The 27,367-nt window shown below is 43.1% G+C and overlaps 2 protein-coding genes across 11 annotated transcripts in view; one reads left to right on the forward strand and one right to left on the reverse strand.

The window, feature by feature from the left end:
- SIDT1 (SID1 transmembrane family member 1) overlaps positions 1-3,100 on the forward strand; it is a 107,822-nt gene extending 104,722 nt beyond the window's left edge. For 6 of the 7 annotated variants that reach the window (XM_061427101.1, XM_061427099.1, XM_061427100.1 and 3 more), the window contains one exon: positions 746-3,100. In XM_061427101.1, coding sequence (XP_061283085.1) covers positions 746-808 — 63 coding nt within the window. In that variant the 3' untranslated portion in view covers positions 809-3,100. The remainder of the gene's footprint in view (positions 1-745) is intronic. The other variant, XR_009738356.1, reaches the window with a different exon arrangement.
- Positions 1-27,367, reverse strand: part of USF3 (upstream transcription factor family member 3) — a 74,508-nt gene that overhangs the window by 7,944 nt on the left and 39,197 nt on the right. For 3 of the 4 annotated variants that reach the window (XM_061427058.1, XM_061427047.1, XM_061427053.1), the window contains one exon: positions 13,734-26,330. The exons of the other annotated variant lie outside the window; for it this stretch is intronic. In XM_061427058.1, coding sequence (XP_061283042.1) covers positions 19,900-26,330 — 6,431 coding nt within the window. In that variant the 3' untranslated portion in view covers positions 13,734-19,899. Of the gene's footprint in view, positions 1-13,733; positions 26,331-27,367 lie in introns of those variants that run through there. 4 annotated transcript variants of the gene reach the window in all.

Here is a 27,367-nt window from a genome sequence, read left to right on the forward strand (position 1 = left end):
TCTTTTAACAAGTAATAGGGGCCTCCTGGGTTCACTCTGACCCCTTACTTTAGTCTCAGCCAAGGAACCTCAAGAGCGGAGCGGGGCTGCCTCCTAGTGGCCAGTTTGGGAAGTTTAACCAGTCTGTATAAACATTCTTCCTTAAGGCTTTCTTTAATTGTCACATTCTCTGGGGAGAGAGAGATAATAAAATTGGAGCTAAGAGTTCCCTCTACATCACAGAGAGAGTGATGGTAGAGGGAACTATAAATGGAGGGTAGGGTAACAATTCTTATAGCAATATTCTATTGCAACAAAGTTTTATTCCTTTTAGGTCCCCACTCGAATGTCCCCTTCTAAGTGGTAATGATGTCTCCAGCCACCCCCAAAAAATTTTACCTCATCCCATCCCATACTCCCTATATTCCCTCCACAGTTTAATTTTTATCCTTAGTACATACTGCTATCTAACATAGTAGCCTCTGTTCATGCATTTGCTTCATGTCTGAAGCCCTCTCTCAAATGTAAGCTCCATCAGGGTAGACATTTGTCTATCTTTTATCCTAAGCTGTATCCCTAGCATCTAGAATAGCACTTAATAGACCCTTGATATATACTTGAATAAATGAATTGCGGGATTACAAGTGTCTATTAAGAGCACAGCACTGCAGAAGACATGAAAACAATTAAGTACACTTGTGAGTCAGAAAACAGGGACTTATTGCAACTGTGCATTCCTCTCATTTTTTTGCCCGTCTTGTTTCAGGTTTTGTTAACCCTAGATGATGACCTAGATTTGGTTCGGAGAGACCAGATTCCTGTCTTCTAAGCCTCCAGCATGGAGAGCTGGGGAGAGAGAGCCACTGATCTTGGTGCTGTTTCATGAAAAATACAGGGACTGCAGCAAAGTCACCACTGCCAAACGTTCCACTCGCCCACTGATGGGTGAGTTCTGTACACATTCCCACAGGGAGGAGAGGCGCTAAGAGGGACCCAAACCTGCAAGAAAAGGAGGCAGAAGAGAAGTTGCAGCTGTGGACAGAGATGAGCCCTCCAGAGTCAGAAACACCCACCATCCCCTTTTGTTGCAACTCTGAACTAGACGTGGGCAAGCTGCATTGAAGTCAACCACCTTGGGACTCTTCCTACCCTCACCTGAGACTCACCAGCCATGGCAGAACCATGCTACACTCTGCCCTCCACCTGCCTCCCTGCCCAGAGAGGCCAGCAGCCCAGATTTCCTGCCCAGAAACTCCAGGCTGTGCACCTCTGTAACATCCACTGCTCTAGATATCCCCAAACACCAGCCTCCTTCTCCAAGGTCCTGGGATGATGTGATTCCCTGAAGTCTTGGTAGAGGGGTGGCTCCAAGGCCCTGCCCAACTGGGATAGACGTTCTGTAGCACCAGCTGGTCACCTCCACTGCAGGAATGCTGTACGCTTCCCTCAGGCTCCCAGCAGCATTAGGAGGACTCCAGGTTGGGCTCCAGGTTGTCACACACCCTTGGCGGGTAACTGTCTCTGGGACCAAGGCGTGGGTGCTTCCCTGTTCCCTGCGTCTTCATCCCTCCGTTGTGTGTTGACCCCATGACTCAGGCTCTACCTTCTTGCGAAGGCCCTGTTTCTCCACAGATCAGCTCCAAGATGGACGGGGAAATGGGAAATTCTTCCACCATCAGGAGGAACAAGAGGAATGCCCGACAGCACTAGGAGACTGGTGACATCAGCATCAGGCCAGCGGGCCTCGCACAAAAGACTTGGGTTCCTGGAACAGATTTAGCAAAAGCAGAAGCACCTCCAATTCAAATAGCTCCATCCTGTGCCCACATCACCCTTGGGGAAGACATAAGTGTTCTCATCAGGGTCACTGCTCTCAGGCTCCTGTGCCACCGACCATGACCCTCCTCTGCTGCTTCGTGCAGATCAGGGCTCCAACCTTCCCCCCTAGGTTCTCTGGAGGCCAGTCTCAGGATGAGCGCATCTCCCTCCTCCTCTCCAGTTGCAGAGAGCTCAGCCAGTTTGGGGTTGTCTCTTGGATTCACATTCTCTCCCCAGGACAGTGTTGAAAAGTTCAACAGCCCCCACCCTCACTCTCACACTGGTGGCTGCTCTGCCCCCAGAAAGTCCCATTTTGACCAAACTCCCCTGTTACCTGGCCTAGGATGCCATCATAACTTGTACATGCAAACACACGCACACAGGTATGTCTGCCTGTGAAACCGAAGTTACTTTCTCACCTCTGCTTTCCCGATCTTTCATTAGAGAAATGGATCAGCCACCCTTTTTAAAATATATTATTCTTTCTCTAAAATAATGTTCAAAACACATTTTGGAAGTTTAGCAAACTTACCCTAATTTTAAGAACACAGAGAGGCTTTCAATGAAGCATTGTGACCTTTTTTTCTAAAATGCTCCCAAATTTGTAATTGGTCTTCTGTTATTCTTTATTTCTTAAAAATTGTTGGCTTCCATAGGTCACAGGTAGCTTCCCAGATGGTGCTAGTGGCAAAGAACCACCTGCAGGAGACATAAGAGACATGGGTTCAATCCCTGGGTCTGGAAGATCCCTTAGAGGAGGGCATGGCAACCCACACCAGTTCTCTTGCCTGGAAAATCCCATGCACAGAGGAACCTGGCATGCTGTAGTCCATGGGGTTGCAGACTTGGACACGACTGAGTGACTGAACTCAACACATAGGCCATATGAAGGCCACCTAGTAAATGGTTCTATTAATCTAACATCTAAAACAAATTTCAAACCTGTTTAACTTTGCTGAGTTGACTTAGTTCTTTTATTTTTAATGCACTAAAGGATTTCGTATCCAAAAAAGGTGGGGGCAGGATGTGAACAACAAAGTTTGTTCAAGCACCCCTGTGGCCTGAGTGAATAAATGGTAGGACACTTAACCTGTTCGGTAGCTTGTCTGGGAAATATGTCCATGGAAATGGAGAGGGGGCCCTGTAGAAATGGATGGATTATGCTGCTGTATTCTTCAGCATTGTTTTCTGACAGTGTCTGCCGAGTGCTATAAGCTCACATATTGTGGTTCAGTTTTGTTCTCTGCAGCAGGGCTGAAAACCCAGACCAAGCCTGCTCCTATAAATATCAATTCTAAATGTATTTGTTGTTAGCTCTTTCTATTGTGCTGATTTGTGCAGTGGTAGGAAGATACAAGAAAGGCGTTTGACTGTGTCGGTTGGGTTGATAGGAACTCAGGATGGAGGGGGTGGCCAGAGTTATTCATAGTGGTCCCTCGTCCACGCTTAGCACAGGCCTGTGCAAATTCTGTGCTCGTGGACTTCTCTCTTTACATGAGGGGAAGGCAACTCTGAGTTCAACAGGAGGGTAACGGGAGACAGCCAGCCCGTGAGGAGGATCTTGGCAGAGGCACAGGGTAATGAGAGCAGTTCACTTGGAGGGCAGAGACGTGGCAGCCAGAGGAGCAAAACGGCACATAAGAAATGGCCTCTTCACACCCCTGACGAAGGCTGGAGGCGGCCCCAGCTGTTAGCACTGGGCAGTAGAGGGATCAGCCTGGTTTTATTTTAGCAGCAGGAGTAACCAGTGGAAAACCAGAGTCTATCTGGGGAAGGGACTTTCCATGGCTGAGATGGAGTCAGCACCTGGGGCAATGACAGAGGCAGCTGCTTCTTCTGTGGCTCCAGGCAGCCCCCAGAGTGATCTGTGGGGTCACAAATGTATGTGTCAGGGGAACAGTAATACCCAAATGTTTCTCCTCCTAGGAGACTGTCTAAAACTTGGGGAAAGGGGGAAAACAAAGATACACATTCTTCATAGAAGGACCTGTTGGGTCTCGGAAAAAGTCTTGAGTCAGACTGTAGTCCAGATATGTTCACCTGCTTGCTGTGTGACCTTGTGCAAAGTCCTGGAACTCTCTGGTCCTCACCCGCCACATCTACCTGACACTTCATGGAGCTGTGCAGAGCAGGAGGAGCAGTGCCTGCAAAGAGAAGATCCTCACATGCACCTCTCGAATCCTGCAGGGTGGCAGGTTCCCCTGCTTGGATGGCATCTCTCACCCATGCGGGCCCTTCATTGAAACCAGCTGTGCTGTTATCTGTCCTCAGTCCTGGGAGGCCCTCAAGGGGCTGGGAGGCCTCTCCCCCTCCAGAGGAACCCTCCAGAGTTAACAAACATCTCCCTCCCTTCCTTGTCCTTTGAAAGTTGCATTTCACTGTCGCCGGCCCTTAAGACTGCAACACAGATGAAAAATCCCTACCAAAGCTAGGGCCAAGTGGAAAGTCTGGCTGTTGCATAGTCACACCTCATTACTGACAGCTCTGCCCTGGGAATCTCAGAGAAAACCTAGACTTTGTCCTCTCCCCAGCAGTTACTGCTACCACGGTCCAGGGGATGCCCTGTGCAAACGTTTCCCCTGACCCTCCCCACCCTTATCCGTAGAGAAAGCCGGGATGTTCAGCCTGCAGGTAACAAAACTGGTCCCACAGGAGGCCTGGGAGCGTCTCCTGGTGAAACTAACGAAGATCATTACGAGTCAAGATAGAACCGGCGTCTGCCCGAAGTAAAGTAAAGCCCTTGTTTACCATAATTTTGCCCAGCTTATAGTCGTTTTTTTGTTTTTTGGCTTTTAACGCTCTTTGGTGGTGTTACGGAACCAGGTCCATTTTTCCCCACGTACAGCAACCAAAACGCCGAGACGCTGAGGTTCGCAGCAAAGACAGGGTTTATCCACATAGCAGCCATGCAAGTAGCCGGCAGAACAAACTTCAGCTCCTCCTCCGCGAAGGCACGAGGCGGGGTATATCTGGGATGAGGAATAAAGAAGCCGAAGCACGGTGGGCTGGGGCGCAGGGAGCGTGGCGAGACATGGATAGGTGATGGGGAAAAGCTGTGTCGACATCTTTCCTGCAGGCGTGACTAGGCTACGGGCCTCTGCACATCCCAAAGGGCACAGGCAGACACCCGCGCATGCCCAGTTGGAGGGTCGGGGATCCCACCTCGTTTCAACCAATTCAGCTGAGCTAGATGCCACTGACTCCAGGTTCCTGGAAAACGTCTCAGGCAAACACGTTTCTTATTGTCTGGGCCACGTGCGGCTTGGAGGACATGGGAGTCTTAAAGCAACCTTGATTAGGGAATGCAGGGGAAATGGCTTTGACTAATTACCAACAGTTTCAGTGGGAACAAGATATATTTGTGTGGCTAAGTTCAAATGTCTCCTCAATATTAAGGCACCATCATCAATAAGGTTCAGATCAGATCAGATCAGATCAGTCGCTCAGTCATGTCCGACTCTTTGCGACCCCATGAATCGCAGCACCAGGCCTCCCTGTCCATCACCAACTCCCGGAGTTCACTCAGACTCAGGTCCATTGAGTCAGTGATGCCATCCAGCCATCTCATCCTCTGTCGTCCCCTTCTCCTCTTAATCACCTGCTAAATCTTAGGCTTTAACACACATGAATTCAAATAAGCTTGGTTAGGGTGGTGGATCGGCCTTTGCCAATTAGTTTCTGAAAGGCGGTAGTAAGGGACTCTTCCCTCTTTCTAAATATCTGTAGATTAGAAGTTTTCATGATTTCCCCTGAACTAAAAATTTTAACTCCTACCTCTTTTTCATTGCCTTGAAGTCCCTGTCATCTAAGGCTTATCCATTTCACTGGAGATGAAAAACAGCTAACCACTTCAATAGCTTTGAAGTCATATCAAGTTACAGCCATGCTAATGTCTGGGTGTCCCATTTCTTATCCCAGCATTATAGTTATGACTCAGAAGACAAGAAATTGAAACACTGCAATATTTTCAAGTCAGAACATACAATCCCATTGTGGCTGGTTCTTGGGCCCCTAATTTCCTCTGACTCTTTACATTCTTTGTGAATTAGAGCTTCTAAATCCTTTAAAGAGAAGATTATCCAAATTAACTCAAAAGCCCTCCCCTTTAGGGTGCTCTAATGTTGCCAGCACAGGAAAAAAAAAGGCTGATTTGTGTTTCATGATTTTTCTTGTGTTCCTTATCTGGGCCTTTCACAAAGCTCAGTACCCGGATCTAGGCAGGCCTCTTCAAGGAACAGAACAAGTTCAGGCCTGAGGTCCACCCTGTTTCTCCCTCAGTGTGGGATACCTTGTCAAGTCACTTGCTTTTTAGGGCATCCATTTCCCCTTTATCTTCTTCTCACCACTTCTCTGTTCACTTATGTAGAATCAGAAACACTGCTTCAGTCAAAAGTCAAGAAATATCTGGGCCAAGCACTGGGAGGAACCAAGCACAGCAATGAACTAAACACAGTCTCTTCCATCATGGGTCTACGCTCCAAAAGAGGAGATACGCATGAAACAAATAGTTTGTTCATTATAAGCAGGCAAAGAGCTCCAAGAAGAGAATGGCCTAATGCAGACCCAAAGAGAGTCCAAATATTTATCAGCAATATTTATGCCCAGACGTGTAGGCCCTAAACTACTGATACAACTCTCAAAACCAAATTCCTAGAAAAAGATACCTGATAGGTTTCCAGGAGCACCTCTGCAGGGAGGTGTAGGTTCTCGCCATCTGTGGCTGCCAATTCTACCACACAACCAAGCAGAGAAATAGAATAATTGGAGGCACTCTGCTCAGTGTCAGAGAGAAGGTGCTATGACTAGCTCCCAGGAACGTACTACTTTGAAGACATTAGCTTATTGCTAATATTGTGTCAACTATGTCAGAATTTCAAATTGACTTTCAAGTGCTAGAACAATGTAATAACTAGGTGTATGAAGAATTAAGGAGAAGGAAAGCTGAGATGAGGCAAGAATAAGCAAACGTAAACCTGAGAGACCAAACTGAGATTCGATCAAAGGTCTGGTTCAAGCAGAAGGGTTTTCTGGGAAGCTTCTAGTCAAGGCTATGGTTTTTCCAGTGGTCATGTATGGATGTGAAAGTTGGACTGTGAATAAAGCTAAGTGCCGAAGAATTGATGCTTTTAAACTGTGGTGTTGGAGAAGACTCTTGAGAGTCCCTTGGACTGCAAGGAGATCCAACCAGTCCATCCTAAAGGAGATCAGTCCTGGGTATTCATTGGAAGGACTGATGCTAAAGCTGAAACTCCAGTACTTTGGCCACCTCATGCGAAGAGCTGACTCATTGGAAAAGACCCTGATGCTGGGAGGGATTGGGGGCAGGAGGAGAAGGGGACGACAGAGGATGAGATGGCTGGATGGCATCACTGACTAGATGGATGTGAGTTTGGGTGAACTCCAGGAGTTGGTGATGGACAGGGAGGCCTGGCATGCTGCAATTCATGGGGTCGCGAGGAGTCGGACACAACTGAGCGACTGAACTGAAAGAGGAAGGGACCAATGAGATTTCAGCCTGACCCATCCCTAAGAAACTGGCATTAAGCAAAAGGGTAAATTAAGACTTGATTGGGACACAGAGGGGAAGATAGCTGATTCTTTGAGTAACAAAGTTTAAGAGTAAACCAGAAGGGAAAGAAAGTCATTTACCTTCTAGAGAAGCACCGGGCAGTGGTGTTGGTGGCACACACACGATGGGAAGAGCCTAGGGAATGCTGTTTTAGTGAGAACTCTGTAAAGATGGTCAGAGAAGGGGACTGAGCCAAAGGAGGATGGATGCATTTTTGATGTGGTCCAGTTGTGAGTTTGTTTTCAGGAAGACTGAAAGCAAAATGAAAGAGACCCTTAGGCTCCTCTGAGCTGAGGCTGCCGAGCTGGGCAGTACTTGAAAACGTCAATTAGGACTCGCAGGAAGGTTACACTGTTGGGCTCTCACAACCTGCCTGTCATACCCAGAGGAAGAGAAAAGTGAGTCCTCTCCAGTGAAAGGGGAGAAATCAGAAAAATAAGACAAATACTTTGAACCAACAACCTCAGTTTTTCATAAGAAAAACAGAAGTCACAGTTTTAATCCCAGCAGAGGACAGAGACATAAAAAGAGAGAAGATTGAGGTGGGGATCATTTTAATTCATCCTTGAAGAAACAAAAACAGCTCCATCTCCCTAATTCTTAGAAATTGCGAAAACCCCTCCCTGCTGGAGGACAAGCATGGAACTGAGGTCTGAGGTTTGCCCTTTTAGTGGGATCTTGCTATCGGAAACTATTGCCCTCAATTTTCATCTCGAACCTCTACAAGATTAACGTTGGCAGAAGTGAAGTGAAGTCGCTCAGTCGTGTCCAACTCTTTGCGACCCCATGGACAGTAGCCTACCAGGCTCTGCCGTCCATGGGATTTTCCAGGCAAGTATACTGGAGTGGGCTGCCATTTCCTTCTCTAGGGGATCTTCCCAACCCAGGGATAGAACCTGGATCTCCTGCATTGCAGACAGACGCTTTACCGTCTGAGCCACCAGGGAAGCCTGGTGGCAGAACTGATTATTAAAACAGCAAACGTGTCATTGGCATTGTGCCAAGGGTTTATATACATTCTATACATTGATCCTGAAACACTTACCACCACTAATCCCGTAAAGTTTGCATTGTTACTATTATCCCCATTTCTCAGATGGATAAAACTGAAACATAGAAATAAGTGGTTTATGTAACAAGAACAGAGACAGGCAAGATAAATTGTAGCTTTTATTTGTGTCTGTATATGCAAAACACAGCCTGGAATTGTATAACCCCCGAACATATTAACAAAAGGAGAAAGTTTTTCTGAAATTTAGATGTTTGTTATATAAACCTGAGTGACACTGAACACATTGTGCTTTAGGAAAGCCAACCAAGATAAAACTGCAGCTTTGAATCATTTGGGCTCCCTAAACTGGACTCTCGCTTCAGTTTCTAAGCTTGTACAGTTAAGAACCAAAGCTCTTCTTATACATTCACTGACTACATTTGGCAAAGCCCTGAAGACCCAAAGATTTTCATTTTAAATTAAAGTATACATAGCCTAAAGTATACAGCCTAAGCTGTCAGGTCTCTACTGGGAGCCTGTTGGTTCAGAAACAAAATTAAGAGTGAAGGGAAATCACAAGAATACAGTGGTCTTTTTAACTTCCTAAAACACATTCAAAAACTCTAAATAATGTGAAGAGTCAAAAAGTCTTTCAAAGTTGCCTCTGAAACTGGTCTATGCTGGTCCAGTAGACCAGGCAGAATCTACGACTGCCATCAACAAAGACTGCTGAACTGTCTTTGCTCCTGGCGACTGAGAGTGGTGGTGGTGTTCAGTCGGTCAGTCGTGTCCAACTCTTTGCAACCCCATGAACTGCAGCATGCCAGGGTTCCCTGTCCTTCACCAACTCCCGGAATTTGCTCAAACTCATGTCCATTGAGTCAGCAAAGCCAACCATCTCATCCTCTGTTGTCCTCTCCTCCTGTCTTCAATCTTTCCCAGCATCAAGGTCCTTTCCAGTGAGTCGGCTCTTCACATCAGGTGGCCAAAATATTGGAGCTTCAGTTTCAGCTTCAGCTTCAGCATCAGTCCTTCCAATGAATATTCAGGGTTGATTTCCTTTAGGATTGACTGGTTGGATCTCCTTGCTGTCCAAGGGACTCTCAATAGGCTTCTCCAGCACCATTGTTTGGAAGCATCAATTCCTTAGCATTCAGCCTTCTTTATGGTCCAACTCTCAAATCCATACATGACTACTGGAAAAACCATATGGACCTTTGTCAGCAGAGTGATGTCTCTGCTTTTTAATATGTTGTCTAAGTTTGTCATAGGTTTTTTTCTAAGAAGCAAGCATCTTTTAATTTTGTGGCTTTTTAATGATGGGAATGGTGTCATTTCACCAAAGTAAGGCAGTGGAATTAGACTGCATTGAACTGGGAAATCATAATTCTTCAATTAGGGGTACAATAATGGGGACAAAGGTTTCTAAATTTGTCCAGGAGTAAAACAAACAAACAAAAAAAAACAAACAAAAGAAAACCCCAAAAGCAATATGACTTGGTTTGAAACACTGACATACTAACCAATTTTCTTCTCCCATACTACGTGCTATCTCTTGGGCTTTCAAAACATAATAATGTGAATTTGCACATTTGCCAGTCAGCAGCACTTTTTTAATGGGGTTTAACTGAACTGAATAATGAGTTCCCAGAAGGAAAGTTCCCTGAAGCAGTAAGTTCTCCACCACTACTATTAGGCTTCAGTCTCTTTCCAAACCTGTGATAAAGCAATGTAAGAAAACACCACCCAGACCAGACCTACACAGCACACACTTAGTTAAAAACTGGATCTTTGTGTCATCCCCAAATCTGTAGTTTATGCGGTTACTTGAAAAATAAAGTGACACATTTATATTAGATAACCAACCTACCTGACTTCTGAACTTATGCAGGCAGGAAATTAGCATTATCTCCTTAATTTCTCACAGGAAAAAGGAAAAGTCAAAGCAGATGTTGAGATTGATCAACATAAATGGATGCTGAATTTTATCAGCTGTTTGAATTATCATATTTTATCTCTTTTATCCTAGTAATACAACAAACTGTATAAATTGACTTTAAAATGTTAAAACAACTTTGCACTCCTGAAAAATAAACCTCATTTGGTCATGATGTGCTATTCTTTTCTTATATCAGTAGATTCGATTTGACATTTTGTTTAGAATTTTTACACCTATGTTTATTAGGGATATTGAGCTATAATTTCCTTTTATTATAATTATAATGTTATGACAGACTTGGTATCAATTTGGTTATGTTAACTTCCTAAAAGAGGTTTGGAAATAATCCCTCTTTCTCATGAATTTGGGTAGATTTGTGTTACTTCTTCCTTTAATATTTAGAGAAATTTCCCACTAAAATCTGCTGGGCTTGAGGTTTTTTTTGTGGGAATACCTTTAAAAAAAAAAAAAAAACAGCTGTCAAGATGTACTTCACACATCATTGAATTCCCCCATTTAAAGTGTATGATTCAACAGCTTTTAGTGCATTCACAGAGTTGGGCAATCATCACCAAAATTTTAGAACATTTTCATCACCCCCAACAAAACCCCATGGACATTAGCAGTCACTTTCCACTTTCTCCCAAACTCCTCAACCCTGGGCAACCACAAAGCCACTTTCTGTTTCTTCAGATTTGCCTATTCTGGACATTTCATAGAAATGGAATTATATAATATATGGTAGGAAGGTTTTTTACTTATAGATTTAATTTGGCTAATAGGTATAGGTGTCAAAGATTTTCTGTTTTTTTCTTGCGTTCATTTTGGTAAATTGTATTTTTCAAGAATTGTGTCCATTTCATCTAAGATGCCACTAATGTTGTCATAAAGTTGTAAATAATGCTCTACGATTTTAATTTTTGTATGCTCTTTTGTGAAGTCCCCTTTTCCATTCATTTTATTGGTAATTTATATTTTCTTTTTTTTTTTTTCTCCTGATCAGTCTTACTAGGAGCTCTTTTGTTTGCTTTTTAATCTTTTCCAAAAATCAGTTTTTGGGTTTTCTGATTTTCTCTATCATGCATCTGCCTTTTCTTCTGCTTATTGGTCATATTTTTTGTATTGGACACTGTATATATTTCCTGCATATTGTACATAAATGAACTGCAGAGATTGAAGTTGTGTTATTTTTCACTAGAAAGGAATCACACTTTTCTTCTGTTAAACAGAGTTGAGCTGAGTGAGAGCTCAGATGCAGCTGTAGTTAGATGGAGTGAGATACAGTTCTCTTCTGGTTTTCAGCATCTAGATGGTGAGACTGCTTCATCGAGCAGGAATTTTTCTCTTAAAGTTAATAAAACTGTGGGAACTTTCACACTACCTTTTCAACCCAAACTCATCCGATGTCCCCAGGGGAATAAGGAGAGGCCCGAGATCTCATCTCACAGTAAGGAGGACTTTTTTTTTCTCTCTGGAGTTTTGTTCAGATCTATGTATCTAGTCAAAGGAATTTTGTCCTCTCTATTGATGGGTTTTAGTATCTTTTAAAAGATAATTTTTCTAACAACAATGTCCTATTGTATATTCAATATCCTGTAATAAACTATAATGGAAAAAATATGGAAAAGAATGTATACACACATATACATACATATATATACACACACACACACACACACAATATAACTGAGTCACTTTGAAGCATGGCAGAAATTAACACAACATTGTAATTCAACTGGATTTCAATAAAAAATACATTAAAAAATAATTTTTCTAATTTATCTCTTTGTTCTAGTTGGTGTAGTGGGATTGTGAACCTGCCACTTGCTATTAAATTTTACCTAAAAGTGAAAATTCCCGGGGTAGCTTTTTAAAGAAATTTGTTACTAATCTTCCTCCAAACATTGAACTAGATTGGAAAGCTAACAAAATGTTACAGTATATAGCTATTATAATCTGCACATTCATTTCAGGGAGATTGAATTTATGCCCAGTGGTTGCACTATTATGGGTTGTATACACTTTATGGCTTATTAGGGCTCCTTGTATAATCAAAATGTGTGATTAATCTATGACCTGAAATGAGTGACAGTGGGCAACAGCAGAAAGAATGCTAAACCCTTGATAGTCAGAATACTGAGCTTTAACCTGAACTCGCAAAAAGCTCAACCAGGAAATACTGTGAGCACTAGTTTTCCAGAGGACATGTGGGAATAAGTGTGCATTACTTTGCCAACAAAGGTTCGTCTAGTCAAGGCTATGGTTTTTCCAGTGGTCATGTATGGATGTGAGAGTTGGGCTGTGAAGAAAGCTGAGTGCCGAAGAATTGATGCTTTTGAACTGTGGTGTTGGAGAAGACTCTTGAGAGTCCCTTGGACTGCAAGGAGATCCAACCAGTCCAATCTAAAGGAGATCAGCCCTAGATGTTCTTTGGAAGGAATGATGCTAAAGCTGAAACTCCAGTACTTTGGCCACCTCATGTGAAGAGTTGACTCATTGGAAAGGACTCTGATGCTGGGAGGGATTGGGGGCAGGAGGAGAAGGGGACGACAGAGGATGAGATGGCTGGATGGCATCACTGACTCGATGGACGTGAGTCTGAGTGAACTCCAGGAGTTGGTGATGGACAGGGAGGCCTGGCGTGCTGCAATTCATGGGGTCGCAAAGAGTCGGACACTACTGAGCGACTGAATTGAATTGAAGGTCCTTATTTTACCTGTTTTAGTATTAGGCTATGTTTTATTCACTCCTAAGACAAACATGTCAGGTGTGAGATGAACACCTGGGTATCTGCTCTCCAATCCAATAAACCCTACCAATGCTTTACAAGTACCACTCTCAATACTCTCCTCCTCCCTCCTTTCCTAGGAAGGATTCATCACCTGAACTTTAGGTTTATCATTTCTTGAATTTATAACTTTTACCACATCTGTAGGCTATCCCCGAAGAACAAATTGTTTGATTTATAGGCATTTAAATTGTACACAGTTTTATACTGTGCAAGTTCCTCAGTGATGGTTTTTCCCCTCAAACTTCATGCTTATGAGATGTGACAAGTTGATATGGGTAGTTGTAATGAAAGGGCTAATTCTTGTCCCAAAGTGATTTTGTGCTTGTTTCCGACACTATAAATATACAAGGAGGAGAATTTAAACTGAATCATCTCTCAGTTCTCTCCAGACCTGAAATTCTAATCCTATTTTTCACGAGTATAGAGGTGTACAGTTTACTGCAAAAGTACAGCACTGATCATAATTATGATTTGAGGTTGATTCTTTGATCAGAAATACAATCCTCATGGGCAGTGTGCCATGATATCATTTTCAGAAATTTTGGCAAAATTTCAAGATTACTCAAATACAAAACTTCAGCATGCAAGGCAAATCATTTTAATACCGAGTTTGAAGTGGTACATGCAATGATCAGAAAAGACAGAATTCACAATGCAAAAATGCAAAGTTTATTTTCTTAAATAAAATACTATATTCATATCTATACAAATAATTATTACAACCATTAAAATGTTACATTTACCAATAAAAATTTCAAAACTTTAAACAAGAGCATGGTTCAGAATATTCACACCCTAATACAATGCATTTGTAAAAAGATGTCAAAATAAACAGGACCTATTCTTATTTACAACTGTAGGACAATCCTGGCCATATTATACATATCTGCTCTGAATTCATTACAAAACAAATTAGTTCCCATTAGAATTATAAACCAGGTGATTTACAGTAATAGGACACAGTGCACAGCAGACAGTGCTGGCATGGGAATAGATACAAATATTACATATACTGAAAGCACTACAGTTAGGTTTTTTCTGGTGACTGCCCTACAGTAAGCTTCTCACCCAGTGTATCTATAAATAATGTGTGAAGGTAACTATGTGCTCAGATTTCTCCACCCACTTTTACTGAAATGAATATATATGTGTATATGTGTGTGTGTGTGTGTGTATATATATATCTATATCTATCTCCTGTTGAAAGTGGAAGCAAATCTTTTCTTCACAGTAACACAACTGCAGCATTTTAAGCAACACTGTCTGGTCCCTTTCTTTTGGAAGATCAACAGTTCAATTCCCCCTAAAAGTTACCAATATAGTCAAGTCCAGTGCCTCAGTGACCTCACAGGTAAAAAATGGTTTTAAGACTTAGGGGGTGGGGGAATAGAGATCTAGAAAAGTGAAGAGGGGATTGACATGGAGTAAACTTTAAGTTCCTATGACATAGTATGGTGTATACCTGTACGTAACAACTGAGGGGGAAAAAAAGAATTATTTTTTTAAATGTCAAATTACAAATGAAGACTTATCTCCTATGCCTCATGAAATTCCTAGTGACAGATTATGTAGTCATCCAAAATAACACCACTTTCAACATTATCCCCAATATGTTCAACCCGGGTAGGCTCATGTTTATGAAGCATCTGAACACATGCGTGCACCAGAAAAAGACTACAGTTGACAAGGTTTGTGCAAATCTAGAAATAAGAATATTGAATGGCCACCACATACCAGCTCTGAGTTTAAAAGGAGTCTTGCATCTAACTAGTAAATTTTTCTAAGATCAGCATTAAAGATGGCTCAGAGAATGATAAGGCAACAGTGAGAAACGTCAGCTGTATTTGTCATCTAGGTGTTTGATTACACAGCGTGTACCAGGCTGGTCCTTTGCCGGAACAGAGGAGTGGGTGAGCGGTATGTTCCAATGGCTGGTCCTAGGACCAGAGGCACAGTTGCAGGTAAAGTGCAGTTTCCGGGGAGAGGCATGTGGGCACAACTGGAAGTTCTGTGTCTAAGAAGGTCCTCAACACTTCTTCCCAGAACACCTCAATCTGAACTTGATGACCCCCACAGACTCTAGTAGAAACACTCTTAGGCTCACACAGAAGTGTAGAATACAGGGAGAATATGATTAAGTAATAAAGAACCCTTTCCTGTTGAACTCACAGGGGAAGGAGAAATGGTTTCATTCAGCCAAAAAGTTATCAGAGAAGAACTAATTTCTGGCCTTTAATTTGCATAAGTGTATCAAAAACCATCACTTACTATTACTGCCCTCTGGAAGTACACAGCCATAGGTGATCAACAAATGCAGATTTGGAGAGAGCAGAATTAGAACAATGACTGCCAGGTTCCTAAGGATATCAACCCAAAGCCATCTGATTTTGGTACCACCTTTGCCCTTTCTTTACTCCTCCATGGGGGAAAAAAACAAGCTCTCCAAAACAAGGAACAAAACTATATGGCACGTTACATATTTTCAGTTAATCTTGAATTACTTTTGTTTTGAGGAATTCTCTTTGCCCCTTAATAGAATACAGTGATTTCCAAAGCTAGGTCTTCGGGAATCATTGATTTGGGAGTATGAGTCGCTATTATGCACTGATCCAATGACGCTGGGCCCAATAAATGTTTCAAGGCAGAGGAGTAATCATTCTGCTAAGGAATGAGTGGGTTCCCTGCCACTTGACATGGAGCAGACAGAAGAAAATAAGAGCCTAGGTACTTTGCATCAAAGGAAGGATACAGCTAAGAAGAGTCATAATCTTTTCTCAAGTTCTAAAAACATCACTCCCATTAAAATGTATTTCCACACTTTTTTGGAGTGTAAATATCAGCCTCTCCATGAAATGGCTAATGTTAGAAGGCAAGAGCAGGGCAAATGAATTATCTTTAAAATATTTAAATAATTTGTATATTAAGAAGGCTAATTTTAAAATGAGTCAAATCCTCATTGCAGTTCACCCTGAAGATTCCCTCCTCATTCTTCTCTTTCTACAGTTCTGACACATTAAGTTTTATAAAGCATGATCACTCTGGAATGCGCACTCTTTACTGCATGATCCCTCTGGAATGCACACTCTCTACTTAGAAAAAGGGTACCATTGCTGGAACACCCCAAAGGTCTTAACATAAAAACAAAAACAAACTTCCTGGAATAGTATAAAATATCCCAAAACAACTTTTATGTACCAAAAACAGAAATGACATCTTTTATCCATGATTGACACATTAGAAATTTTTGCATGATAAGAAATATGAAATTTTTTACCCTATCAGAAGTTGCTGTATTAAATGTTTAGAGGAATCAACATCTTCCTGAAATTGATTCCAGGTGATCAATAACACTATGAGAGAAATTATTTAATCAATGATTCACTTATGCTTCATACATGTTTGTGTATTTCTAGATTACAAATTTATCTGTAGAAATGATTTTACATTCTGTAGACATATATTAGCAAGCCATGAATAACATTAAATTTACTATAACCAAAACTATGTTCTCTGCCATGTTTGCCAAAAAAAAAAAATCCATATTGTTATATATTAAATAATAAATTTCCTTGCCCAATTCATGTAGCTCTAATTATCAAATACTTAATACTGCTTAAATCTCATATAATCATGCTTATAAATCAAGTAAGATTACTGTGCTCTGAACATTTTCAGAATTGAGTTTGTATATAAACACATACGTATGCATCTGTCTGTAAGACAATTAAAGCTATATGGAAGCAGGGGCCAAATTATTTGCAGATGGTCACATTTTTCCTCAGAGGGTCAAATAAGCCTTACTTAGGGGTAGAGACTCATTTGGAATCAAAGTGTTGTACACTTGGAATGAAAGTTCTGAGGAATGTAAATATTATCTCTGAAGAGAGCTGAGCAGAAAAATACAATTGAGACAACAGAGAAATACTTGCAAGTACCAGGCTTGAGGCCTTTCCACTGAATGTTCAAATTCAGCTTCTCCTTGGCCTGTTACCTTAGTTCTGATTTTACCTAACAGTCCCCAGTTTTGCAGAACTCAACAGCCACTGCGTGTGCGCGTATGTGTGAGTGCACATGCGTGCACAGAGGGAAGAGAGAGGAAGAGAAGGTAGGAAAGAGAGAGAGAGGATGAATAGCTGAACACTCTAAGAACAGTTCTTGAAACTGGCAGATTAGACCTTTCAAGTACAAGGAAAAACTTGAATGTTAAAGCTTAAAATTCAGTTAAAATAAGTTATAAATGTCATATTTTTTCTCAATTAAACGTTTTAACTGTTTACCTGTTTTCTTAAGTAACTTTTTCATGAAGCTCTCCTATTTCTCCCCATGACCATTCTGAAGGAAGAAAATACAGACATTTTCTTTCAGTATATTTTTTGTGCTGAGGAGGCGGCCTCCGCCAGCAGCAGGGGAGTTTGGTAAGAACAGCGAAAGAGGCACAGATGACCCTTTTGCTGAGACCCTTTTGCTGTAATAGAGGTATTCACTAGAGTTAGCTGCTCTAACCAAGCCTTCTGTGTGTGTTCAGTCGCTCAGGCCTGTCTGACTCTTGTGATCCCATGGACTGTAGCCCGCTAGGCCCCTCTGTCCATGGGATTTCCCAGGCAAGAATACTGGAGTGGGTTGCCATTTCCTTCTCCAACCAAGCATTAGGAGGCTTTTTTTTTTTTTTTCCCAAATGAGAATAAAACCAAAACACTGGTCCGTGGGTTAACTTTGTTAACAGAGCAGACAGAACAGTTTATATCTCCCACTCCATTCCATTTTTGGCAGAATATAACAACAAGCAATGGGCTTGAAATATGAGTACACATCAACTGTTTTCTTAACTTTTAATAAAGTTTTCAAAATGCAATACATGAATTTTGAATATATATCTTTAAAATTCAAAATTCATTCTTAACTTCAGTGGGGCTTTAAAAACAACTCTATATCAAGTTCTACTCTTCAGCAGGTCTCAGGTGTCAATTTCCTATTTTCAGATCGCAGGCCTATTTTGAAAGAGCTAGTTTATACCTTAAAATCTATGTCGAAGTACACACACACTCTCACACACGTGAACTTATAAAAAGACAATTTTTTGAAGCACCATTTCACATCTACCATCAGGAAAAGCAATGAACAAATTCATCCTCTCATTGTAAGTCTACAATGAAGGGTAATAATGCAATATACAATGCCATATCTTGAATATAAATATCAGTAAGTGAAAATACTGACAGAGCTTAAGACTCTGTTCAGAAATATTTGAAAAGTAAGGCTCAAATAACTGTTGATTCCAAACACACTATTAAGTGATCAGTCCCTAATGATTAAACAAATACCAAAGAACCTATTTCAAGATCAAATAGAACAAAGAGAGAATTCTACAACAAAACTCAATGAATGAAACAATCCTTAACTGAACACATGCAAAACCTCACAATACAACTGGCTATCATCCTTATGGCCTGATGCAAAATGCAAGGACAAAATGGAAAACATCTACGTACTCTGCTGTTTAGCTTTCCACTTTTAAGGCTACTTGTTTAAGGAAGACCTTTGCTTTACAGGACCTTGGCACATTAAAGGATAAAATCACTGGAGATGGTGACTGCAGCCATGCATTAAAAGAAGCTTACATCTTGGAAGGAAAGTTATGACCCATCTAGACAGCATATTGAAAAGCAGAGACATTACTTTCTCAACAAAGGTCCATCTAGTCAAGGCTATGGTTCTTCCAGTAGTCACGTATGGATGTGAGAGCTGGACTATAAAGAAAGCTGAGCGCAGAAGAATTGACGCTTTTGAACTGTGGTGTTGGAGAAGACTCTTGAGAGTCCCTTGGACTGCAAGGAGATCCAACCAGTCCATCCTGAAGGAAATCAGTCCTGAATATTCATTGGAAGGACTGATGTTGAAGCTGAAACTCCAATACTTTGGCCACCTGATGCAAAGAGCTGATTCATTTGAAAAGACCCTGATGCTGGGAAAGATTGAGGGCAGGAGGAGAAGGGGACAAAAGAGGATGAGATGGTTGGATGGCATCACTGACTCAATGGACGTGAGCTTGAGTAAACTCCGGGAGTTGGTGATGGACAGGGAGGCCTGGCGTGCTGCAGTTCATGGGGTCGCAAAGAGTCGTATGTAACTGAGCAACTAAACCGAACTGACGGTTCCCTAATTTGGAAAACAAGACATGGAATTCAGATAATTTATGAATTGTTATAATTAAGGAAGAAGCTTCTACCTAAACCAAACCTTGGGAATAAAGGTTGATTCAATAACTCACCTATTTGCTAACTGCTTGACTTGAATCACGGACATTCATTCTACATTAATTCAACACCTGCCATGGGTAAGAGACTGTTCCAGAATACACTTGGCCAGCATTTGGTTACAAGCCACTGTGTTCTACTGAAATGTCTGTATTGTTGGAGAGCAACTCCACTATCTCAATCATCTATTTTACAAATTGTCAACAATCAAATTTAAAATCTAGGTGATGACACCAGGATGACTTCTCCCACCTTCCAGTCGATTAGTATCTAGAGAATGTCAGATTATAAATCAAGCCTGAAAATGTCAGTCTGCTTGGGCAATTTAAAGCGCACACCGTGCAGTTAAAAATGAAAGATAAATTTTTTTTGACAACCTAGTATGTGCCTCATCTCTGACATGGCTTCCCTACATTCAGAAGATAACTGGCAACTGATTAAACAAACACAAGGAGATACACTCACACACTCTCTCTCTTCCTGTGCATGTATGTGTGAACACACATACAAATACATGTGTAATCTCACTCGTTACACTTATGTTTAGTCAATCGGTATTTAAACAGCTGAACTGCAATCATGACCTAAGATATGGCTTATGTTGTGGGCAGGTCTGTTGGAGGACTGTTTGGAAGAGTCTGAGGCAGAGGAGTTTGCTATCGTAAGCAAAGGGGACATCGCTGAGCCATCAGGAAGAGCTGTAGCTATTTCTGGAAACAAAGATGTCATATTAAAATTGGATAAGTGAGAGTTGGTCATGTGCATTGGAGGCATGTCGGGGAGAAGAGGAAAACTCGGTTGAGCAAAGCCAACAGGTCGGGGAGGAGACAGAATTGATCCAAATCGGTTATTCAAACTTCCACTGTTTACCTTCTCTGTGCTGGGATTTGAGAACATTTGATTAGGAAAATAGGGGATTGAAATATCATTGGACAGTGTGGGATGAGCAGGAGAGTATGGGGGATAGAAGGAGGGGAGAGTATTTTGGGGATCCACAGGGATGAGGGCTGGGGTTCGAGTGGCACTAGGCTGAGTAACCTGTGGAATGAAAGAAGCATTAGCGTTTATTGGCGGGTTCATGCCACCCTCGGGGATAAAAGGAAAACCAAAATTTTGTGATAGCGTGTGCTGGTCAGGCACTGAATTATCATTAGGTACTTGTGGGCTATCTGGCATGAAACGAACAATACTTCCTCTCTTTTCTGCAGCAGGTTGTTGGCGTCCAAGAATCATACTGCCGCCAGTAGACAGAGGAAGGTGAGGAAGACTTGGATCAAAGACATTGCTATGTCTTGGGTTTCCGGAGCGAGTCCTTTCAGGTGGACGAATTTTGGAACCGCCGCTGTCTTGCAACGGATGCCTTGATCGCTGGGGAACTGAAGAACTGGTTTGACGTACAGGAGGCCCTTGGTCAGCATTTCCGTGAGACGCAGACGGATGCGGCAAAGCTGGCCTTGCAACCCCATGCATGTTGGTTGTGACTGGAGGGTTCATGTGGCCCTTGGTCCCATGACTGTCAGTAATCCTCATGGGATTGGATTTCTGTACAGAAACATTGGGACTCGTGTTTCGACCCTGAATATCTCCTGAAGACGAAGAACTTGAAAACGGAATATTCAAGGTGCTGTTCCGGGTGTTAATTGCGCCCAGGGACATGTCACAGCTCTCCCTACTCTGACTCTCACTGTCCCTTCTAATATGGACACTTTCATGGCTCGGGGGACAGTTATATTCAATTGCAGAGGAGGGACCACACTGTGTATTCCTCTGATGTTCTGAGAGGGATCTCTGACTTCCAATGACCTGATCGCCCAGGTGAGGGGCAAGTAAACTCTGCATGAAACTTTGGTGACATGTATTTTCATTGTCCCTTGTTGGGATAGCATTTCCTGTTGGGATGCTCTGAACTGGTGGATAAGGTAATCGCTTTTGGCGGTCGACTGGTGGGGGACCAGGGTTTTGACTAATACGAAAAGCTTGGGGCTGCATACTCCTCAAGGATGATACAGGGTTACCTATTTCATTATTTCTTGAAGACTGTACTTCAAAATTATTCTGGGGCTGCTGACTGGCTCCACTTGGTTTAAATGTCTGACAGTCAGAAAGGCGGATATCTGAGGCAGTATGGTCCACACGACCCTGCATATTATGAATGGCTAAACTCTTGTTTCTGGGAACATCAAGGTAGCTTCTCATTTCAAGCTGATCTGAAACTCTGGAACCCTGAATCGATATACCCATTCTCTGCTCTGAATTAGAAGATGTTTTTCCAATGAGTGCCTCAGCAGAGTAACTTGAAACTCTGTTTCTCTCCGGCCTGTGTGGAGCACAGGTCATGTCTGAAGGTCTCGTCACAATACTCGATTGGGATGCCATTTGCTGCTCTATGCCTCTTGATGTCAACAGCCTCTGCATTGGATTATGCCCAGATACGTGTTCAGAAGAAACCCCCGGAGCTTGCTGCCGGCTTCCCACCTCCTGCTGGTGCAGAATATCTTGACTGAGGTGGTTCTGGTGGTTCCGGCTGGTGGAAGGGTTTTCACAACTCTTCTCTGCCTGGGAGCTTCCAAAATGTTGCTGCATCTGTTGCTGCATCTGCTGATGGTGCGGGTGCGGCTGACCGCTCTTAGGTCGGGATTGGTCAGTTCCATGATGCTTGGGTTGTAAAGACAGCTGAGAGGCCTGAGTGCCCTGAACAAGATTCCTCTTTTTTTGCATCTGAACTTCCTGTTGCAGGGTTCTCTGTTGGTGGACGCTGTGGGGCTGAGAGTGGACAGAACTCTCTGCGTGAGGTACGTGACGCTGCAGCTGATACAAGTGATGCCTCTCTCTCAACTGCCCTGCTTGCTGCTGCTGCTTTAAGTAGACGTGGTTACTATGCAGGTGAGGTACCCCTTGAGCTGGAACATGTTGCTGCAGGGCCTGCAGATGTTGGCCGGCCTGGGCTGGCTGCTGTTCAGCAATGGAAGCCTGCGAACCACACTGAACCTCGGTCTGCCTCAATGCGGGGACCACAAAGTTGTTACTAGGCGGAAATAATCGAGTAAGGCCGTCCCCGTGTGCTGGGTTGCTAATAGGCACAACTGAGTTTGAAGAGTTGGGAGGAATCTGACCAACCATCATTTGAGTTTGATCGGAAATGCTGTCTGGAGTTCGGCTCATCAGGGACAGACCTTCAAGCCGGAGGGCGGCTGGCTGACAATGCTTCTGACGTTTAGCTGAAGACAGTAAAAGGTCATCCTGGACAGCACGTTTAGTAGAGTCTTTACGGCTTTCGTGACTTGGCTTTAAGAGCGGCTCTTGAATTGGTGTGTTTGGTACAGTACCAGCCATAGTATTTAGGTGTTCTTGGGAGTATTCAGTCATCAGGGATGGTCCAGGAGGCTGACTGCCATAGGAGCCAGATGAAACTGTCAGATTCACTGTTGTAGGAACAGCTGTTTGCTCTGAAGTTTGGGATAAACCAGTGCAGCTGACCAGAGGATGGCTGAGGGTACTCTGGTGAATAAGATTATTCACACTTAAACTGGTGATGCTTGGTGGCTGGGAAGTCGAAACCTGTAAAGAGGCATTTGATGTTTTCATTCCTATAGAACAACTTGGTTTTTCAAGGGGCCTATCCACAGTGGCTTCAATTGAATCCTGAGAATTAAATTCATTTGGTGTTGCTTCTGCCTGTCCTGGACCATTCTCTTTAGATATCTGTGTTTTGAAAGGCTGGTCTCCCTCTAAAGAGGATGCTTCAGAAGGCTTTGAAGGAACTTCCCGTATATCAGCTGGTACCTGAGTACCAGCTCTTCCCTTCTCAAGGTTCTCCTGGTCAAAAATAGCTCGTGCTGCAAGAGCAACTATATCAGTTTGCTCCACAAAGGTGCAGCTGTCACACGTATTAGTCGCTGCATTGCTGGTGACGTCCTCTCTGGCTGTTTCAGGAAGCATAGATGCAACTGAGAAACTACGACTACTGCCAGAGCTGGTCGACATGGGAGAGTCAGCCTGCCTACTGGTGAGCAAAGAACCATTAATAACCTCCTGGTCAGGGATGCACGAATGAGGCTGTCCTGGGTCTCTATCATCACTGCTCATCAGTAATAGCTCCTGTTTGGGATGCAACTCAACATTTGAATCAACTATTTTAGAATTTTCTGAAGAAAAGTCAGGATGGTCCACCTGGACTGAAAGAGATGATTTCTGAGGGTCTTTTTCTTTAGCAAGACCAGAGAGCAGTGCAGTTAAACCCTGCCCCTTTAAGAGACCTGTGGTTGGTACTGTATCTGATGACGCTTGCTGAACCCTGCAAGGGTCAGCAATGACTCCCACTTCAGAAACACAGTCAGTACTTGTAGTGCTCGTGGTAGATGACAAGTGAGAAACCTGAGAGACCAAAACAGGGGCATCATCCGCAGAGGAAATCAACACGTTGGCTGACGTGCAGGATTTGGCAGCATCTGGCAATGCCAAACTACTCGGTGGCGTATCCTGAGATGTCTCTCGTTGTGAAATGGGGAGAAAATCTTTGGATTTTGCTGGGGCCATTGTAAATTGTTCACTTGTTACAGATTCTTGGGAGGGTGGGCTAGACTCTTCGGCTGACTTAGATTTGGGTACAGACTCAGGCATCACTGATTCAGAATTCAGAACATTCAAAGAATGTGAACCAGAAACACTTACACTATTTGTCTGGGACACAATGGCAGATGGTAACACACCAGGGAGGCTTTCCAGAAGTCCATCATTACATGATGGTTCTGCGGAACCTTCAGTGCTGGGGCCATCTGACTTGCCCACATCTCTGACTGCATTCAGGGAGCAGGCTGACTTGTTAGTGGCTAAGTGTTTCTTGACACCCGGCTTCTTATTCAACCTTTTTGCCTTCGTGTTAGGCACACAAGCCACAGTGTTCACTGAGGGAGTAGTCACTAGGTTGTAAGTACTGGGTAGTGTGGCTGAATTATCTGTTGTCATGGGAGGTGCTACAGTTGTTAATGAAACACAGTTAGCTGGGGTGATTTGACTATTTGCAGCAGTTTGAGGATGGACTGGCTGGCTAACAGACAACTGTACACAGCTTTGCCCAGCCATCTGTGATATGCTTTGATTGAGGCTGGCCAAAGCGCCAAAGGTATTCAGGGCAACATTGGTATTTGGATCTTCGCTGGTGGTGGGCTGAATAATTTGCATAGGGGTTTGATTTGTAGTTCCTGATGAAGACATCACAGGCTGCAAAGCAAAGAGCTGTCCATTTAAAGAAATGGTTTGAGGCTGCTGTTGGCTGGATACAGTAACAGAAAAAGTTTGTGTGGAATTCGACGCTGATAAAGATGTAGGTCGTGGTAATATGTGGACAAGGTGCTTTCCTCCAAAAGTCTGCGGGGTGGAAACATTTTGCACTGAATTGTTAGACCCTATGATAGCACTGGCTCCATTGACAGGGAGTCGAACAGAACCGGGAGGTGGAGCAGAGAGAAGTGGCAAAGTATTCTGGTTAGCTGCCTGGATGATGACTATCTGCTGACCTACCGTTTGGTTGGGAACCTCTGCCCTCATCACTGTTGGGCACGGGGTGGTGCTGGGTGGTTGAAGAATGATAACGTTCTGATTAGCAGGAGCTGCATTAACAGCTGACCCCACTGGCTGAGCCATCTGAATCACCTGCATGGCGGAATTCAATGGGAGGATACTTTTTGGAGGCTGAGACTTAACTTGTGGCTGGGTGATCAGTGGCTGCATAGGTAAAGGTGGACAGGAAGGCAAGGTTACAACTACTTGCTCAACTGGCTGCCCCTCTGCTGGAAAGGAATTATTCAAGCTGATGCCTGGAGCCACACATCTACTGTGGTTGGCTGTGGTGGGGCTAGTGCCAGACTCATTTAATACCGGGGTCACAGCAGAAGACGGTGTCTGGCTTAAGGGCTGAATAGTGTTTCCCGCCAGTTGCAAAGTAGTCCACGTTGTCTGTGTGTTTCCAGCTGAGGAAATTCGGGTAAGGCTATTCATGTTTTTCAAATCTGAAGTACTGACAGCTGAAGAAGGCAAAGAACAAGAAAGAGTCCAACCACTGTCCATAGGGTTTGCAGAAAGGGTGCTTACAGGCATGGTGATCATCCCTCCTCCAGGGACAGACGGGGCCACCACCATGGTAACACTTGCGGAGTCTGCACCCTTGCTACTGCTTGCCACACAAGAATCACCGGCAGGTCTGGGAGGCTGGGAGCAGACTGCGGTGGTGACGGAAACAACCAGGGTGGTCTGAAGATCACTTCTGTGATCCTGTGTGCTCCGGCAGGACTCGCTTCCAGGCTGTCCTTGAGTGGCAGTTGCTGAGCAGCTGGAGGAGATGCTTGTGGCACAAGGGACCGTTTTCTTCAATACTTGGGGGCTTTCTTGCCCCTTCTTATTTTCTGAAGAATTTTGATCATTTAGACACGTGTGCGATGAACAATGCTGGGGTGGTTCAGGCCCAACAGGAACAGCGATCAGTGAGCTGCTGGTGGGACCAAGCACACTAGACTCACTTTCGGAGGTGGAGAGCTCAAGAATGTTTTGAGCAGAAAGAGCAGCAGGAAGACAAAGAGGAACAGGCTGGTTGGCAGCCAATGCAGAAACCGTGGTCTGATGCCATGGCTTGTTTTCAGAAGGGTAAACTCCAGAAATAGACACAGGAGTCACAAGATTGCAAGTCCTCTGCACTGGCACCACATTGGCAGTTTGCTTTTGTAAATTATGACCAACATTAAAGGTTATCCCCTGAACAGCTGTTCCCTGGCTGTTTCCACCAGGCTGACTCCCATTGGAATAAACAATGATATTTTTTTGAACCTGGTCACTGGGAATAACAACAGAGACCTTTGAATTTTTAAGATTTCCTTTCCAGTGGATTGTGGGGTCGTCATATAAACATATGTCATTTGCTTTTAGTAATTCAATATATCGGCCGTTTTCTTTTTGAATTTCTTCCAGTTGTTTACGTAGCTTTTTAATTTCTTCAGCTATAATATCAAAAAGAAAAAACTTTTTAAATTACCTCTTAATGTCAGTATTTACATTAATTTAAGAAAGAGCTGTATACTGAGCTACTGAATTCTAATTTTAGCAGCCTAAATACCTCAACTGAAATCTTCAGCTCTTTTACAATATAAGTTCTTTCTTCTTTTTAGAATGGTATCTCAAACCTCTACTCAATCCTTTTAAAGATACATATCTTTAAAGATCAACAACTCAAAGGTCAAAAATTACTCATAATGCAGAAATCTCAAAATTACCGAATTCAAAATAGGGCACCTGAAAAGGTGAAGCAAGGAAAAACATACTGCTATCATGGAAACATGCTAAGAAAATAACACTGAATATCAATATAGTAGCATTTCAATGTTAAAATAACAAACATTACTTATGGTGGTAACAGTCTTTTCCCCCTCCCCCAACCGACCACACCTGCCACCCAGCTTGTGGAATCTCAGTACCCCGATTAGGGACTGAACCCATGTCATGGCAGGGAAGTTCAGAATCCTAACCACTAGGCAATCAGGGAACTCCAGACAGTCTCTTTTATAAATGGCTTTGAAACAGCAGAGACCAAGTAGAACATGTAAGAAGTAAGGTGGGAGGGCGATAAGAAGGCATCAATGGTGAAACTTGCACTCTCCTCGGTAGGGCCATGTTCTCTACTGAGGCACAAAGATATCTGTGATGCCCTAAATCATTTTAAAAGAGACAGCCTCACTCATGGATCCTACTAAGGGTTAGGCTTGGCTGTTGGTACTTATGCTCAGTGACCCTACATAGCTCCACCTGCCTTGTCATAGTGGTAGGTATTCACCACTCCCTCCGCCAAAGGCAGCTGATCCTCAAGGCCAATACCCTACATGGTAGCCTGAAATAAAAAGTTCTGTTCCAACAAGGAGGAGCTGAGACTATCAAATTGCTTTCTCAGGTATTTAAACAGGAGACACAGAAGAAGGATGCCAATGTGCTACAGACATCAGAAATTAAAGGACAATTATCATGGACTAAATAATAAAGATGA

This window comes from Bos javanicus, chromosome 1, assembly GCF_032452875.1.
Source record: "Bos javanicus breed banteng chromosome 1, ARS-OSU_banteng_1.0, whole genome shotgun sequence".
In the NCBI taxonomy this organism is placed as follows: Eukaryota; Metazoa; Chordata; class Mammalia; order Artiodactyla; family Bovidae; genus Bos; species Bos javanicus.